Source organism: Hyperolius riggenbachi, chromosome 9, assembly GCF_040937935.1.
Source record: "Hyperolius riggenbachi isolate aHypRig1 chromosome 9, aHypRig1.pri, whole genome shotgun sequence".
In the NCBI taxonomy this organism is placed as follows: domain Eukaryota; kingdom Metazoa; phylum Chordata; class Amphibia; order Anura; family Hyperoliidae; genus Hyperolius; species Hyperolius riggenbachi.
In genome coordinates this window covers 888,092-905,774 of record NC_090654.1, presented here as the reverse complement: position 1 = coordinate 905,774, position 17,683 = coordinate 888,092, and the positions used below count along the sequence as shown (strand labels likewise).

At 47.9% G+C, this 17,683-nt stretch overlaps 1 protein-coding gene across 1 annotated transcript in view; it reads right to left on the bottom strand.

The window, feature by feature from the left end:
* The window catches only part of OLFML2B (olfactomedin like 2B), a 195,913-nt gene that overhangs the window by 67,134 nt on the left and 111,096 nt on the right, over positions 1–17,683 (bottom strand). The window contains exon 5 of the mRNA XM_068251777.1: positions 10,926–11,142. Coding sequence (XP_068107878.1) covers positions 10,926–11,142 — 217 coding nt within the window. The remainder of the gene's footprint in view (positions 1–10,925; positions 11,143–17,683) is intronic.

Below are 17,683 nucleotides of genomic sequence, written 5' to 3'. Positions count from 1 at the left end.
ATTCCACAATCGTTACAATACCCCTGGCAAATTTTGACTTCATTACTTTTATTCAACCAGCAAGTAATTTTTTGATGGAAAATGACACAGGTGTCTCTCAAAAGATAATACGACGGTGTACAAGAGGCATTATTGTGGGGAAAAAAAATTCTCCGCTTTTATTTACATTTGAACAAAAATTGTCCACTCTACAATTATTCATACCCATCTCAATAATCGATAGAAAAGCCTTTATTGGCAATTACTGCAATCAAACGCTTCCTATAATTGCAGACCAGCTTTTTGCATGTCTCTACAGGTATTTTTGCCCATTCATCTTTAGCAATGAGCTCCAAATCTTTCAGGTTGGAGAGTCTTCTTGCCATCACCCCGATCTTTAGCTCCCTCCACAGATTCTCAGTTGGATTCAACAGTGGCGTAGCTAAGGAGCTATGGGCCAATTTTTGACAGTGAAAATTTTCGGCTGCTGTGCGATCACACCAAATCGGGGGGGGAAGGGGGCAGTGTTGGACGTAGGGGTTGGGGATAGGTTGGCATCCTCACAAGTTTGCCTCAGGCAGCAAAAAGTGTAGAAGTGGCCCTGGTCATACACACGTATCAGTCACAATCATCAGCAATCTCAGACTCGACAAGCCAAGGGGTCATGGGCGTAACAATCACCCCTGTGACCCCGGGGGGCCCAGAGGGTTTGGGGCCCCTCCCTCTCTCCAACCACAACTGCAGCCAATTAGCAAATAAACGCTGCTACACAGCAGAACACTCTCTGCTGTCATTTGCTGGCTCCCGATCACATGACCCACTTGGGGATCGGGGACCAAAGGTGCCCCATGTTATTTTTTCAGGAGGGCCCTGTTGAGTCTAGTCACACCCCTGCAGGGGTCATACGGTGTTTACACATCAGGGTTTAGAAGCTGAGCACCTTGGGTGACATCACACGGGTCAGCTGTGTTGCTATGCAGGGAAGTGACGGATCGGCATGACGGGAGCCGCGCAGACAATGGGATTGGCATCTCTGGGGGTGAGTAAATCTGCCGGGCAGATCGCTCGGGGGTTGGCGTGCTGCTGTAAACACGCCTGATTATCAGCGGTCGGTACCGTCCACCTCAGCTAACTTAGGTCAGACTTGTGTATGAGATTCACACAGAGATATCAGCAATCAGGGGCGTAACAATAGACCCTGCAAGGGATGCCTCTGCAGGGGGGCTCAGAAGCCACAGGGGGCCCGTGGGGGGAAAAGGTTGAGAGACTGACAGCTAAGGGCATGGAGAGAAAAAGCATATTCTGCTCTCGCACCATTATTATATTGACTGCATGTGTCCACCACACAGATAAGGAATCATACACACTTTGGAATTTGTACACTGTCCCTGCTCCCTAGGGTTCGTAAAAATCATCTTTCTCTCACTGCTGCAAAGTTCCGATGACTTGATGTACAACCTTACAAACAAAGGAGTCACATTTTGAAAAAAAGTTGTAGACTTTCCCTTTTCAGCAATCACTCCGAAAGGATTCCTAGATTCTTATCTCGCATGGGCTAATGACCTTATGCTGTCTGATTACTTTTACAACACAGCAGAGTGGAGATTGATGTCTTACTGTTGCTGCTTCATTGAGAGCTTGTTGTCTCATACTGAGTCCAACATTCTGTAATAACATTATCAATCAGTGACATTCTAAATGTTTTGCCAAAGTTACAGTAAATACTATATCTTATGTTCAGCATGTCATTGTTGTCTCTCCATATAGCATGTGCTCTCATGTAGTAATAATACAGCTGTGTGTGTATGTATGTACTGGGAGCAGAGCTGCAACGAGGGACTTGGCTGCAAGGGGCTGGAGGAAGCCCCGGGTAAGTAGATCTGGGGGTAGCATAGATTGCCTGACGTTTCCTTTAAGTCTAAGGGTTTTTATCTGCATGGGGAAAACACATTGGTTCTTTCCTGTGCAGAAAGCGAGGGGGGTGGGGGGGTGGGGGGGGGGGGCTCATCCAAAGTTTTGCGGGGGGCCCCATCAAAAGTTTAGCAGGGGGGGCCAGTGATGTCTAGTTACGCCCCTGTCAGCAATGTAGGAGTATACAAGAGGATAGTCAGAGAGGCTATGGTCAATTCCGGCAGCAAGCAATAGGATAGTCAAAGCTACAGGCAAAGCTTCAGACAGGGATTCAGACAGGGATTCATGCACAGACAGGGATTCAGGCACAGACAGGGATTCATGCACCGCCAGGGATTCAGGCACAGACAGGGATTCATGCACCGCCAGGGATTCAGGCACAGACAAGGATTCAGGCACAGACAGGGATTCAGGCACAGACAGTGATTCATGCACAGACAGTGATTCATGCACAGACAGGGATTCATGCACCGACAGGGATTCAGGCACAGACAGGGATTCAGGCACAGACAAGGATTCAGGCACAGACAGGGATTCAGGCACAGACAGGGATTCAGGCACAGACAGGGATTCAGGCACCAACAGGGATTCAGGCACAGACAAGGATTCAGGCACAGACAAGGATTCAGGCATAGACAGGGATTCAGGCACAGAGGGATTCAGGCACAGAGGGATTCAGGCTTAGACAGGGATTCAGGCACAGACAAGGATTCAGGCTCAGACAGGGATTCGGGCACAGAGAGTGTCACGGACGGTTGCGGGGCCGCAGACGCGTCCTGGAACCGCCCGTGAAGAAAAAGCGATCGCACTCGATTCTCTGCATCGATTGCGCTTCAGATCAATAGAATCTGGATTGATTGTGTAGGAGCATCTGCCGTCTTTTCTCAGCAGAAAGATAGCATCAGCTTAACTGCAGGATGGCTCTTTTGATATGCTAATGAACAGGAACAAACCCTTGCATTCAGGAAGCTAATCCCAGCAGGGGGCTATTCAAAACCTGCTTTCCCCCCAGACTGGCCGGAGCCATATAGGCAGAATAAGAAAGCATGGAGTTTAGGATTTTGAGCATGTTTAACTTATTTTGGTTCCTGGACGTAGAAACTACGTCCAGGAACCATGCGCGCTACCGCGCGCTCCCGTGGCCGATCGCGCACGTGCATGCGTGCTCCCGGCCCGCGGTTCGTTAGCCAGGCAATCAGTGAATCGGGCTATGGTGCCGATCACTGATTCCTCTCCCCCGCTGAAAAAGCGACAGCTTCTCTCGGAAGCTGCGCCTTTTCTGGCTGTTCCCTCCCCGATGCGTCACTCTAAGCGTGTGTTACGCTTAGAGTGACGTCATGTAAACAAACTCATGGCCGCCATCTTGTGGCCAAAAAGTAAAACTACAACAAAAAGTAAAAAAAAATTAAATCAACACACAATTACATTAAAAAAATATGGTTTACATCCCACCCTCCCAAAAATACCCAAATAAAATGTTTAATATAAAAATGAAAAAAAAAAACATTACAATAAAAAACAAACAAACATGTAAATATTTACCTAAGGGTCTAAACTTTTTAAATATCAATGTAAAGATGAAATATTTCTATATTTTTTTTATTTTAAACTTGTAAATAGTGATAGATGCAAAACGGAAAAAATGCACCTTTATTTCCAAATAAAATATTGTCGCCATACATTGTGATAGGGACAAAATGTAAATGGTGTAATAACCGGGACAAATGGGCAAATACAATACGTGAGTTTTAATTATGGAGGCATGTATTATTTTAAAACTATAATGGCTGAAAACTGAGAAATAATGATTTTTTTCCGTTTTTTCTTATTCTTCCTGTTAAAATGCATTTACAGTAAAGTGGCTCTTAGCAAAATGTACCCCCCAAAGAAAGCCTAATTGGTGGCGGAAAAAACAAGACATAGATCAGTTCATTGTGATAAGTAGTGATAAAGTTATAGGCTAATGAATAGGAGGTGAACATTGCTCAAGTGAAAACGACGGAACGCGAATGGGTTAAGCAATACCGTTCAGGTGAGAAATGTGAAAGTTATATCATTCTGCTGGTCCGGATCTTGTGAGTATTTTGATATTAAATTGGGGCCACTGGCATAACCAGAACTCGGGGGATTCCACCGTGTTTTAACCGGGCATGCAAACATGCCCAAGTTTGGTATCATATGAACTGGCCTAGTCTGAGAAATATGAATATGTGATGGTCATGTGTGTGCGGAAAGCGTAAGCCGAGATATGGCAAATGTCATATTTGGTCGGCATAGAGCACCCTCCAGGGAGCTCACCGCCCCTGTCCAACCCCTGGGCTGTACTTGAGGCTCCACCCAACGGTGGGCATTGTCCAAAAGTGTTTGCAAGGGACCACTCCCTCAGTCCTCCAAATTCCACCTTCACGAAAGCACACTGCCAGCCAGGGGACCATGTGGTTGGCGGCCATCTTGTCTGAGCTGAAACAAAGGACACATGGCTAGCGGCCATCTTGTCTGAACTGAACAGAGGACATCTTCCATTTTGCTTGGATTTTAAACTTTGCTGAAACTGAACAAAAGGAACTCTACAAGTTTTCCCAGAACGGACATATTTCCACAAACCCTAAGTATTTTCTCCTTTTTTTATTTCATACTGGCTATTAATGTTTCAATAATTGTTGATTTTAATAATTGTCTGTATATATTAATTATTTATATTGCCGTGAATAAAGACTATCAAAGTCATTCACTGTTCCGCTACCCTGCTTATCAGCCGCACAACTGAACCAGACTTCTGAAGAGACGCTACTATTGTTGATATCTAGACAGAATAGAGTGTGTTTAACCGTTTTTATTTGCAGGACTAGTCAGTCAGTCGGGTCCACTGGCCCATACCAGTGGTGGTGGCAGTTATACCCTGAAATTGTGTGTAAGTTGTAATTACCGTACCTCACAGGCTCCCTTCTGGTTTGTCTGCGGCCAATTCCCAACGGTTCCTACGCATTGACTGCGACCAGAGTTCGCACGATCCGTGCGCTGGCACCGTTTGGAAGGCATTTCGCGGTTTGACCACTAGGGCTCCTGTGACAGAGAGGGATTCGGGCACAGACAGGGATTCAGGCACCGACAGGGATTCATGCACCGACAGGGATTCATGCACAGACAGGGATTCATGCACCAACAGGGATTCATGCACAGACAGGGATTCAGGCACAGACATGGATTCAGGCACAGACAGGGATTCAGGTAGGGGTACAGACAGGGATTCAGGCACAGACAGGGATTCAGGCACAGACAGGGATTCGGGCACAGACAGGGATTCGGGCACAGACAGGGATTCGGGCACAGAGAGGGATTCAGGCACAGACAGGGATTCATGCACAGACAGGGATTCAGGCACAGACAGGGATTCAGGCGCAGACAGGGATTCAGGCACAGACTGGAATTCAGGCACAGACTTAGATTCAGGCACAGACAGGGATTTATGCACCGACAGGGATTCATGCACCGACAGGGATTCATGCACCGACAGGGATTCAGTCACAGACAAGGATTCAGGCACAGACAGGGATTCAGGTAGGGGTACAGACAGGGATTCAGGCACAGACAGGGATTCAGGCACAGACAGGGATTCAGGCACAGACAGGGATTCAGGCTCAGACAGGGATTCAGGCTCAGACAGGGATTCAGGCACAGACAGGGATTCAGGCACAGACAGGGATTCAGGCACCGACAGGGATTCAGTCACAGACAAGGATTCAGGCACAGACAGGGATTCAGGCACAGACAGGGATTCAGGCACAGACAGGGATTCAGGTAGGGGCAAAGGCAGGGATTCAGGCTCAGACAGGGATTCATGCACAGACAGGGATTCAGGCACTGACAGGAATTCAGGCACTGACAGGGATTCAGGCTCAGACAGGGATTCAGGCACAGACAGGGATTCAGGCACAGACAGGGATTCAGGTAGGGGCTAAGACAGGGATTCAGGCTCAGACAGGGATTCAGGCACTGACAGGGATTCAGGCGCAGACAGGGATTCAGGCGCAGACAGGGATTCAGGCGCAGACAGGGATTCAGGCGTAGACAGGGATTCAGGCGCAGACAGGGATTCATGCACAGACAGGGATTCAGGCACAGACAGGAATTCAGGCACAGACAGGAATTCATGCACAGACAGGGATACATGCACAGACAGGGATTCAGTCACAGACAGGGATTCAGGCACAGACAGGGATTCAGGCGCAGACAGGGATTCAGGCACAGACAGGGATTCAGGCGCAGACAGGGATTCAGGCACAGACAGGGATTCAGGCACAGACAGGGATTCAGGCACAGACAGGCATTCAGGCAGGGGCTCAGACAGGGATTCAGGCACAGACAGGGATTCAGGCACAGACAGGCATTCAGGCAGGGGCTCAGACAGGGGCATGGAAGAGGAGATGTCTGCAGATCACCGCCACTGGAATAGCTAGGAAGGTGAGCCACTCTGCTGCTAGCTATTCTTACACAGGGGGAGCGGAGACATTATGGAGGCCGAGGACCACAGCAGACCACACAGCGCTGGAATCTATTGGAAGCAGGGTGTAACATCAGACCCTGCAAAGGATGCTGCTGCAGGGGGGCCCAGAAGCTGCAGGGGGCCCCGTGGAGGGAGAAGTTTGTTTTCCCTGTCCTGAGAGACTGAAAACTAAAAGCACAGAAAGAAAAAAACTTTCTGCTCTCTGCGCAATTGTTCTAATAAGTGCATCTGATCAGCCACTGATAAGGAATCATACAAAGTTTTGTAGACAAAGATTTGTAGACAGTCCCTATTCAGTGTGCAGCAGGCTCTTGTGTACATTGCCCTGCCCCTGAGTACCCTACCCACTCCCCTAATGCTGTGCACTGTAGTGATGCTGGAGGAGTGTGCAGAGCCCCGCCCCCAGCCTCTCCACCCCCTCCCCAAGTGCTGTGTACTGTAGTGATGCTGGAGGAGTCTGCAGAGCCCCGCCCCCAGCCTGTCCACCCCTCCCCAAGTGTTGTGTACTGTAGTGATGCTGGCGGAGTCTGCAGAGCCCCGCCCCCAGCCTGTCCTCCCCTCCCCAAGTGCTGTGTACTGTAGTGACGCTGGAGGAGTCTGCAGAGCCCAGCCCCCAGCCTCTCCACCCCTCCCCAAGTGCTGTGCACTGTAGTGATGCTGGAGGAGTCTGCAGAGCCCCGCCCCCAGCCTCTCCACCCCTCCCCAAGTGCTGTGCACTGTAGTGATGCTGGAGGAGTGTGCAGAGCCCGCCCCCAGCCTCTCTACCCCTCCCTGTGACAATCCAGCCCCGCGATCCCATCTAATCCGCTCCCGTTAGCGTACGCAGGAAGTACGGTGAGCAGACGGACAACAAAGACCGGTTGCTGGATCGTCAGAGGAAGAAGGTTAATGTGACAGAGCATGCCAACCCGTCTAATCTACTCCCATTAACATACACAGGAAGTACGGTAAGCAGACTGACAATAAAGATTGATCGCGCAGCTACCGACGATATGTAATGGGACAATCACTCACCAATCCCGTATTACTAGGCCACTGTTGCCATGCAGGTCTCATGCACTAGAGACGCTGGAGGCAAATTCACTGTGTGCGTAGTAAACGGTTAAGATTGGTTGCAGGTGCCCATACATGTACAATCACGATTGTATGTAGAATTGGTAAACTAAAAATATCGATTTCACGCTGGAAATCGGGTAAATTCACTGCCACCGCTGTCTGGGTTGAATGGAGCAGACGGTCTCCAACTAGCTACTCCTAAAAGGAAGAAACGGTTATTTACAAGCTAGCTAGCAAATCAACAATTTATAAGCAAATCATAAAACAATGTGGTAGTATGACTGACTCTTCAGAGGGCGGATTCATTGTAGCAACAATCAGATGACCAGAACAGGCACAAGACTGAACGATAAAATCATTAGTTTTTATTTTAAAATACATACACACAGCCTAATTTAGCCCACAGATAGATATACCTGTCTGGCAGAACAGATTGGTTTGATAGAAAGAGAGTAGAGATGAAAGAGAAACAGAATGTCTTAAAATACAGTTCAAATACCGTTATTGGTAGTCCATGCGGCAATCAAAGTCCAGAATGGCCGATTGCCATGCGGCCTGAGGCCTTTGTGGGAAATAATGCAAGATGGAGGTTTTGGCCCGTGTCCTTGCGGGATGGTCGATTGATGTTAATTGGAGGTCAGATTAAAAGGTGAAGGACCCTGGACAACCTGGGCCCAGTTAAGTTATACCCCTCACTTCAGCAAGGAGGAGTTAGGGGCGTGGATCACACACCTCTTTGGGACATGAGATGTGCCCGCCCCTTCTCATGGACACAGGAATATACCTGAATCATGATAGGTGTGCTAATCTTCAAAACCATACAGGTTATGTTAAATCTAATAACATTTTTAGGTCGATCAGAATTTATCGATAACAATGATATCAAACTTGAGGGATCAGACCCCTGGGGTATTAGAGGGTTATTTTAAAACAGTCTTACTTCAGTTCTGGGAGTCCGATTGGTAAGGAAACCTCTCAGACCCAGCGTCTCGTGAAGTCCAATATACTCTGTGAATTTGAAGGATCTGGTATTTTTGTAACCCCAGAAATATTACCAATATAGTAGTTTATGGAATATTAACGGTTACAGTAGGGTCATCAGCTCTCTGAGCCGAGCCAGCTGGGGGAGGATTCTCCTTTGATCTTCCAGCTGAGGGAACCCTGAGAGACCCCCTGTGGTTGTCTCTTTTCAAGTATGGGACTGAGGAGACTCACAGTCTGGAGGAGAGCAGTGTAGGTGTGAGATTTCTCTCTCTCTGCCTGGTGGGTGTCCTAGACCCAAGCAATATCTCAAGAGTCTTGCTTTGGGAAAGGAAGCCATTGGATGCACCTGGTGATGACAGGAGGATCTGACTTGCCCAAAGGTCATTAGCATGAAGTTGCTACATTTGACCAGGGAGAGGAACTGTGTTAACCCCTGGCTTCCCTGATCTTTTTATAAACCAAGCCTTTTCCTATCTGCTGTCACTTTTTACAGGGAATATTTTATAAGGCTCTAACCACTTTATTAGGACGAATAAACGTTTATTTGTCACACTCCCCAAGTGCTGTGTACTGTAGTGATGCTGGAGGAGTGTGCAGAGCCCTGCCCCCAGCCTCTTCACCCCTCCCAAAATGCTTTGTACTGTAGTGATGCTGGAGGAGTCTGCAGAGCCCCTCCCCCAGCCTCTCCACCCCTCCCCAAGTGCTGTGTACTGTAGTGATGCTGGAGGAGTCTGCAGAGCCCGCCCCCAGCCTCTCTACCCCTACCCAAGTGCTCTGTACTGTAGTGATGCTGGAGGAGTCTGCAGAGCCCCGCCCCCAGCCTCTCCACCCCTCCCCAAGTGCTCTGTACTGTAGTGATGCTGGAGGAGTCTGCAGAGCCAGTTCTGCTCCATCAGAGATGGACAGAGTGAGTGTAATAAGCTGCAGCTGGGAGCCCACCCGTCTGTCAGTTTTCTGTATGATTTTTTCTGCCCACCATGTGTGTCTGTATTTGCTGAGAAGAAAAGCAGGTCCGGCACCAGTCTCAATGCTTCAGGCTTGGCCTCTGACGAAGCGGGGAGACCTGCGAAACGGCTGTCAGGCCGCCCTTTTGTACCTCCATGTGCCTTTTTTCACTGTACCTGTTGGAATAAATTCTCACTGAAGCATTGAGACTGGTGCCGGACCTGCTTTTCTTCTCAGCAAATACATTGTGATATCTTCACTAGGTAAAGAGCACAGTCTGCTCGGTAATCAATTCCGACTGCCTATTCCAGCCCTCTTCGAGTGCCAGTCACTTTTACTCTTCATCTACCATGTGTGTCTGTATGTGTGAAAACATGCATGTTTTAGCCAATTTATAGAGAAAATGTACAGTGCTTCACTGCTTTCTGTTTGTATCTGCATGGGGAGAACACATTCAAGTGTGCACTAGCCAATTGTATAACATTGGTTCTCAGTTTACCTGTACTGAAAGCAAGGGGGGGCCCATCCAAAGTTTCGCAGGGGGGCCCAGTGATTTCTGGTTATGCCCCTGATTGGAAGGGGAGCCGTTTTGCTGCTATTCTTACTCAGGGGGAGCGGAAACAAGTGGGGGGGCAGGAGGACCACAAAAGGGCACCAGGCAGAGAGTCCCCGGCGTTACGGTGGGTTGGCCGTTCGTATCAGCGGGTGCTTGTAAGACGGGGGGACTCCTCTTTGGAATATAAGATGCAGGGACTTATATTCCATAAAATACGGTAATATATATAGATGACAAATAGCACCCCAATACTGCGCTCGTATATATGAATGAATCAGGGATAATCCCAATAGACAAGCATTTAACCACAATCAAGTCCTTTACAGACAGATATAATTGATGGGAGCGCTATTCCTAGATGTCTGCACCATCGGTCAAAGTTCTAAATTCAATTGGATAGCACTCAACAATACTTGTGCTTCAAAAGATCAGATGAAAGCAGGCCCCCCTTCGGGGAGAGACTCACCGGATCCTGCGGCCTCCTGGGCCCGTTCTCGCCTTCGGGGTATTGGCCACCCCGCAGCCTCACTGACAATCAGCTTTCAAGTGCTTCTGGTCTGTGTAGGCAAAAGGCAAAAAAGGGGCCTCCTCATAGCGTAAAAGCGTCTAGGTTTATTAAAAAACTTTTCTTAAAAACTTTAAAAGTAAAAAAACCTCACTACATGTGAATATATCCACATGCACACCTGGCCCCTTCTGCTCACAACAAACCGCTATTACGGCGGATTCAGGGGATGCAGGGATCAATCTGCACTTAGCCAAAGGCAAGGCACACACCTCTGCCATCCAGCTCGCCCACTTGCCCCGTGCAGTAACCCTCTGGCCGGTAAAAAACAAAGCTGCCTCCCGCACAAACAATCCTGCCGCGTCCGGCGGGTGCTGTGCGTACTAACGCACTTTCATCTGATCTTTTGAAGCACAAGTATTGTTGAGTGCTATCCAATCGAATTTAGAAATATATATAGATGAAATAGTGAATGATTGGCTTACGCATTGTCAGGTCAGGTAAGTCGCTGTCTTCTTCAGTATCCTTTGCTTTGTAAAATGTTATTCGATGTTTAATAGGCTTTAAGGACGGCTTTTCTCGCACTCTCAGTTGTCTTTGAAGTAAGGGCTTTCTTTGAACTTGCTGTGGTTGAGCAAATCGTGGTTTTGGAATCTCGACTCTTGCTTGTTCATCTCTGAGGAAGCGCTCCTCATAGCGGCCCTGTAACACAGAAGAGATGGGAATAGTATGTACATCTCTGAGGAAGCTCCTCATAGCGGCCCTTTAACACAGAAGAGATGGGAATAGTATGTTCATCTCTGAGGAAGCGCTCATCATAGCGGCCCTGTAACACAGAACAGATGGGAATAGTATGTACATCTCTGAGGAAGTGCTCCTCATAGCGGCCCTGTAACACAGAAGAGATGGGAATAGTATGTACATCTCTGAGGAAGCTCCTCATAGCCGCCCTGTAACACAGAAGAGATGGGAATAGTATGTACATCTCTGAGGAAGCTCCTCATAGCAGCCCTGTAACACAGAAGAGATGGGAATAGTATGTACATCTCTGAGGAAGCTTCTCATAGCGGCCCTGTAACACACAAGAGATGGGAATAGTATGTCCATCTCTGAGGAAGCTCCTCATAGCAGCCCTGTAACACAGAACAGATGGGAATAGTATGTACATCTCTGAGGAAGCTTCTCATAGCGGCCCTGTAACACAGAAGAGATGAGAATAGTATGTACATCTCTGAGGAAGCTCCTCATAGCGGCCCTGTAACACAGAAGAGATGGGAATAGTATGTACATCTCTGAGGAAGCTCCTCATAGCGGCCCTGTAACACAGAAGAGATGAGAATAGTATGTACATCTCTGAGGAAGCTCCTCATAGCGGCCCTGTAACACAGAAGAGATGGGAATAGTATGTACATCTCTGAGGAAGCTCCTCATAGCGGCCCTGTAACACAGAAGAGATGAGAATAGTATGTACATCTCTGAGGAAGCTCCTCATAGCGGCCCTGTAACACAGAAGAGATGGGAATAGTATGTACATCTCTGAGGAAGCTCCTCATAGCGGCCCTGTAACACAGAAGAGATGAGAATAGTATGTACATCTCTGAGGAAGCTCCTCATAGCGGCCCTGTAACACAGAAGAGATGGGAATAGTATGTACATCTCTGAGGATGCTCCTCATAGCGGCCTTGTAACACAGAAGAGATGGGAATAGTATGTACATCTCTGCGGAAGCTCCTCATAGCGGCCCTGTAACACAGAAGAGATGGGAATAGTATGTACATCTCTGAGGAAGCTCCTCATAGCGGCCCTGTAACACAGAAGAGATGGGAATAGTATGTACATCTCTGAGGAAGCTTCTCATAGCGGCCCTGTAACACAGAAGAGATGGGAATAGTATGTACATCTCTGAGGAAGCTTCTCATAGCGGCCCTGTAACACAGAAGAGATGGGAATAGTATGTACATCTCTGAGGAAGCTCCTCATAGCGGCCCTGTAACACAGAAGAGATGGGAAAAGTATGCACATCTCTGAGGAAGCTCCTCATAGCGGCCCTGTAACACAGAAGAGATGAGAATAGTATGTACATCTCTGAGGAAGCTCCTCATAGCGGCCCTGTAACACAGAAGAGATGAGAATAGTATGTACATCTCTGAGGAAGCTCCTCATAGCGGCCCTGTAACACAGAAGTGATGGGAAAAGTATGCACATCTCTGAGGAAGCTCCTCATAGCGGCCCTGTAACACAGAAGAGATGGGAATAGTATGTACATCTCTGAGGAAGCTCCTCATAGCGACCCTGTAACACAGAAGAGATGGGAATAGTATGTACATCTCTGAGGAAGCTCCTCATAGCGACCCTGTAACACAGAAGAGATGGGAATAGTATGTACATCTCTGAGGAAGCTCCTCATAGCGGCCCTGTAACACGCAAGAGATGGGAATAGTATGTACATCTCTGAGGAAGCTCCTCATAGCGGCCCTGTAACACAGAAGTGATGGGAATAGTATGTACATCTCTGAGGAAGCTCCTCATAGCGGCCCTGTAACACAGAAGAGATGGGAATAGTATGTACATCTGAGGAAGCTCCTCATAGCGGCCCTGTAACACAGAAGAGATGAGAATAGTATGTACATCTGAGGAAGCTCCTCATAGCGGCCCTGTAACACAGAAGAGATGAGAATAGTATGTACATCTCTGAGGAAGCTCCTCATAGCGGCCCTGTAACACAGAAGTGATGGGAATAGTATGTACATCTCTGAGGAAGCTCCTCATAGCGGCCCTGTAACACAGAAGAGATGGGAATAGTATGTACATCTCTGAGGAAGCTCCTCATAGCGGCCCTGTAACACAGAAGAGATGGGAATAGTATGTACATCTCTGAGGAAGCTTCTCACAGCGGCCCTGTAACAAAGAAGAGATGGGAATAGTATGTACATCTCTGAGGAAGCTCCTCACAGCAGCCCTGTAACACAGAAGAGATGGGAATAGTATGTACATCTCTGAGAAAGCTCCTCATAGCGGCCCTGTAACACAGAAGAGATGGGAATAGTATGTACATCTCTGAGGAAGCTCCTCATAGCGGCCCTGTAACACACAAGAGATGGGAATAGTATGTACATCTCTGAGGAAGCTCCTCATAGCGGCCCTGTAACACAGAAGAGATGGGAATAGTATGTACATCTCTGAGGAAGCTCCTCATAGCGGCCCTGTAACACAGAAGAGATGGGAATAGTATGTACATCTCTGAGGAAGCTCCCCATAGCGGCCCTGCAACACAGAAGAGATGGGAATAGTATGTACATCTCTGAGGAAGCTCCTCATAGCGGCCCTGTAACACAGAAGAGATGGGAATAGTATGTACATCTCTGAGGAAGCTCCTCATAGCGGCCCTGTAACACAGAAGAGATGGGAATAGTATGTACATCTCTGAGGAAGCTCCTCATAGCGGCCCTGTAACACAGAAGAGATGGGAATAGTATGTACATCTCTGAGGAAGCTCCTCATAGCGGCCCTGTAACACAGAAGAGATGGGAATAGTATGCACATCTCTGAGGAAGCTCCTCATAGCGGCCCTGTAACACAGAAGAGATGGGAATAGTATGCGCATCTCTGAGGAAGCTCCTCATAGCGGCCCTGTAACACAGAAGAGATGGGAATAGTATGTGCATCTCTGAGGAAGCTCCTCATAGCGGCCCTGTAACACAGAAGAGATGGTAATAGTATGTACATCTCTGAGGAAGCTGCTCATAGCGGCCCTGTAACACAGAAGAGATGAGAATAGTATGTGCATCTCTGAGGAAGCTCCTCATAGCGGCCCTGTAACACAGAAGAGATGAGAATAGTATGTGCATCTCTGAGGAAGCTCCTCATAGCGGCCCTGTAACACAGAAGAGATGAGAATAGTATGTACATCTCTGAGGAAGCTCCTCATAGCGGCCCTGTAACACAGAAGTGATGGGAATAGTATGTACATCTCTGAGGAAGCTCCTCATAGTGGCCCTGTAACACAGAAGAGATGGGAATAGTATGTACATCTCTGAGGAAGCTCCTCATAGCGGCCCTGTAACACAGAAGAGATGGGAATAGTATGTACATCTCTGAGGAAGCTTCTCACAGCGGCCCTGTAACACAGAAGAGATGGGAATAGTATGTAGATCTCTGAGGAAGCTCCTCATAGCGGCCCTGTAACACAGAAGAGATGGGAATAGTATGTACATCTCTGAGAAAGCTCCTCATAGCGGCCCTGTAACACACAAGAGATGGGAATAGTATGTACATCTCTGAGGAAGCTCCTCATAGCGGCCCTGTAACACACAAGAGATGGGAATAGTATGTACATCTCTGAGGAAGCTCCTCATAGCGGCCCTGTAACACAGAAGAGATGGGAATAGTATGTACATCTCTGAGGAAGCTCCTCATAGCGGCCCTGTAACACAGAAGAGATAAGAATAGTATGTACATCTCTGAGGGAGCTCCCCATAGCGGCCCTGCAACACAGAAGAGATGGGAATAGTATGTACATCTCTGAGGAAGCTCCTCATAGCGGCCCTGTAACACAGAAGAGATGGGAATAGTATGTACATCTCTGAGGAAGCTCCTCACAGCGGCCCTGTAACACAGAAGAGATGGGAATAGTATGTACATCTCTGAGGAAGCTCCTCATAGCGGCCCTGTAACACAGAAGAGATGGGAATAGTATGTACATCTCTGAGGAAGCTCCTCATAGCGGCCCTGTAACACAGAAGAGATGGGAATAGTATGTACATCTCTGAGGAAGCTCCTCATAGCGGCCCTGTAACACAGAAGAGATGGGAATAGTATGCACATCTCTGAGGAAGCTCCTCATAGCGGCCCTGTAACACAGAAGAGATGGGAATAGTATGTGCATCTCTGAGGAAGCTGCTCATAGCGGCCCTGTAACACAGAAGAGATGGGAATAGTATGTACATCTCTGAGGAAGCTGCTCATAGCGGCCCTGTAACACAGAAGAGATGAGAATAGTATGTACATCTCTGAGGAAGCTCCTCATAGCGGCCCTGTAACACAGAAGAGATGGGAATAGTATGTGCATCTCTGAGGAAGCTCCTCATAGCGGCCCTGTAACACAGAAGAGATGGGAATAGTATGTACATCTCTGAGAAAGCTCCTCATAGCGGCCCTGTAACACAGAAGAGATGGGAATAGTATGTACATCTCTGAGGAAGCTCCTCATAGCGGCCCTGTAACACAGAACAGATGGGAATAGTATGTACATCTCTGAGGAAGCGCCTCATAGCGGCCCTGTAACACAGAAGAGATGGGAATAGTATGTACATCTCTGAGGAAGCTCCTCACAGCGGCCCTGTAACACAGAAGAGATGGGAATAATATGTACATCTCTGAGGAAGCTCCTCATAGCGGCCCTGTAACACAGAAGAGATGGGAATAGTATGTACATCTCTGAGGAAGCTCCTCATAGCGGCCCTGTAACACAGAAGAGATGGGAATAGTATGTACATCTCTGAGGAAGCTCCTCATAGCGGCCCTGTAACACAGAAGAGATGGGAATAGTATGTACATCTCTGAGGAAGCTGCTCATAGCGGCCCTGTAACACAGAAGAGATGGGAATAGTATGCACATCTCTGAGGAAGCTCCTCATAGCGGCCCTGTAACACAGAAGAGATGGGAATAGTATGTACATCTCTGAGGAAGCTCCTCACAGCGGCCCTGTAACACAGAAGAGATGGGAATAGTATGTGCATCTCTGAGGAAGCTCCTTATAGCGGCCCTGTAACACAGAAGAGATGGGAATAGTATGTGCATCTCTGAGGAAGCTGCTCATAGCGGCCCTGTAACACAGAAGAGATGGGAATAGTATGTACATCTCTGAGGAAGCTGCTCATAGCGGCCCTGTAACACAGAAGAGATGAGAATAGTATGTACATCTCTGAGGAAGCTCCTCATAGCGGCCCTGTAACACAGAAGAGATAGGAATAGTATGTACATCTCTGAGGAAGCTCCTCATAGCGGCCCTGTAACACAGAAGAGATGAGAATAGTATGTGCATCTCTGAGGAAGCTCCTCATAGCGGCCCTGTAACACAGAAGAGATGGGAATAGTATGTACATCTCTGAGGAAGCTCCTCATAGCGGCCCTGTAACACAGAAGAGATGGGAATAGTATGTACATCTCTGAGGAAGCTCCTCATAGCGGCCCTGTAACACAGAAGAGATGGGAATAGTATGTACATCTCTGAGGAAGCTTCTCATAGCGGCCCTGTAACACAGAAGAGATGGGAATAGTATGTACATCTGAGGAAGCTCCTCATAGCGGCCCTGTAACACAGAAGAGATGGGAATAGTATGCACATCTCTGAGGAAGCTCCTCATAGCGGCCCTGTAACACAGAAGACATGGGAATAGTATGTACATCTCTGAAGAAGCTTCTCATAGCGGCCCTGTAACACAGAAGAGATGAGAATAGTATGTACATCTGAGGAAGCTCCTCATAGCGGCCCTGTAACACAGAAGAGATGAGAATAGTATGTACATCTCTGAGGAAGCTCCTCATAGCGGCCCTGTAACACAGAAGAGATGGGAATAGTATGTACATCTCTGAGGAAGCTCCTCATAGCGGCCCTGTAACACAGAAGAGATGGGAATAGTATGTACATCTGAGGAAGCTCCTCATAGCGGCCCTGTAACACAGAAGTGATGGGAATAGTATGTACATCTCTGAGGAAGCTCCTGATAGCGGCCCTGTAACACAGAAGAGATGAGAATAGTATGTACATCTGAGGAAGCTCCTCATAGCGGCCCTGTAACACAGAAGAGATGGGAATAGTATGTACATCTCTGAGGAAGCTCCTCATAGCGGCCCTGTAACACAGAAGAGATGAGAATAGTATGTACATCTCTGAGGGTTCTTTTCATAGCGGCCCTGTAACACAGAAGAGATGGGAATAGTATGAACATCTCTGAGGAAGCGCTCCTCATAGCGGCCCTGTAACACAGAAGAGATGGGAATAGTATGTACATCTCTGAGGAAGCTCCTCATAGCAGCCCTGTAACACAGAAGAGATGGGAATAGTATGTACATCTCTGAGGAAGCTTCTCATAGCGGCCATGTAACACAGAAGAGATGAGAATAGTATGTACATCTCTGAGGAAGCTCCTCATAGCGGCCCTGTAACACAGAAGAGATGGGAATAGTATGTACATCTGAGGAAGCTTCTCATAGCGGCCCTGTAACACAGAAGAGATGGGA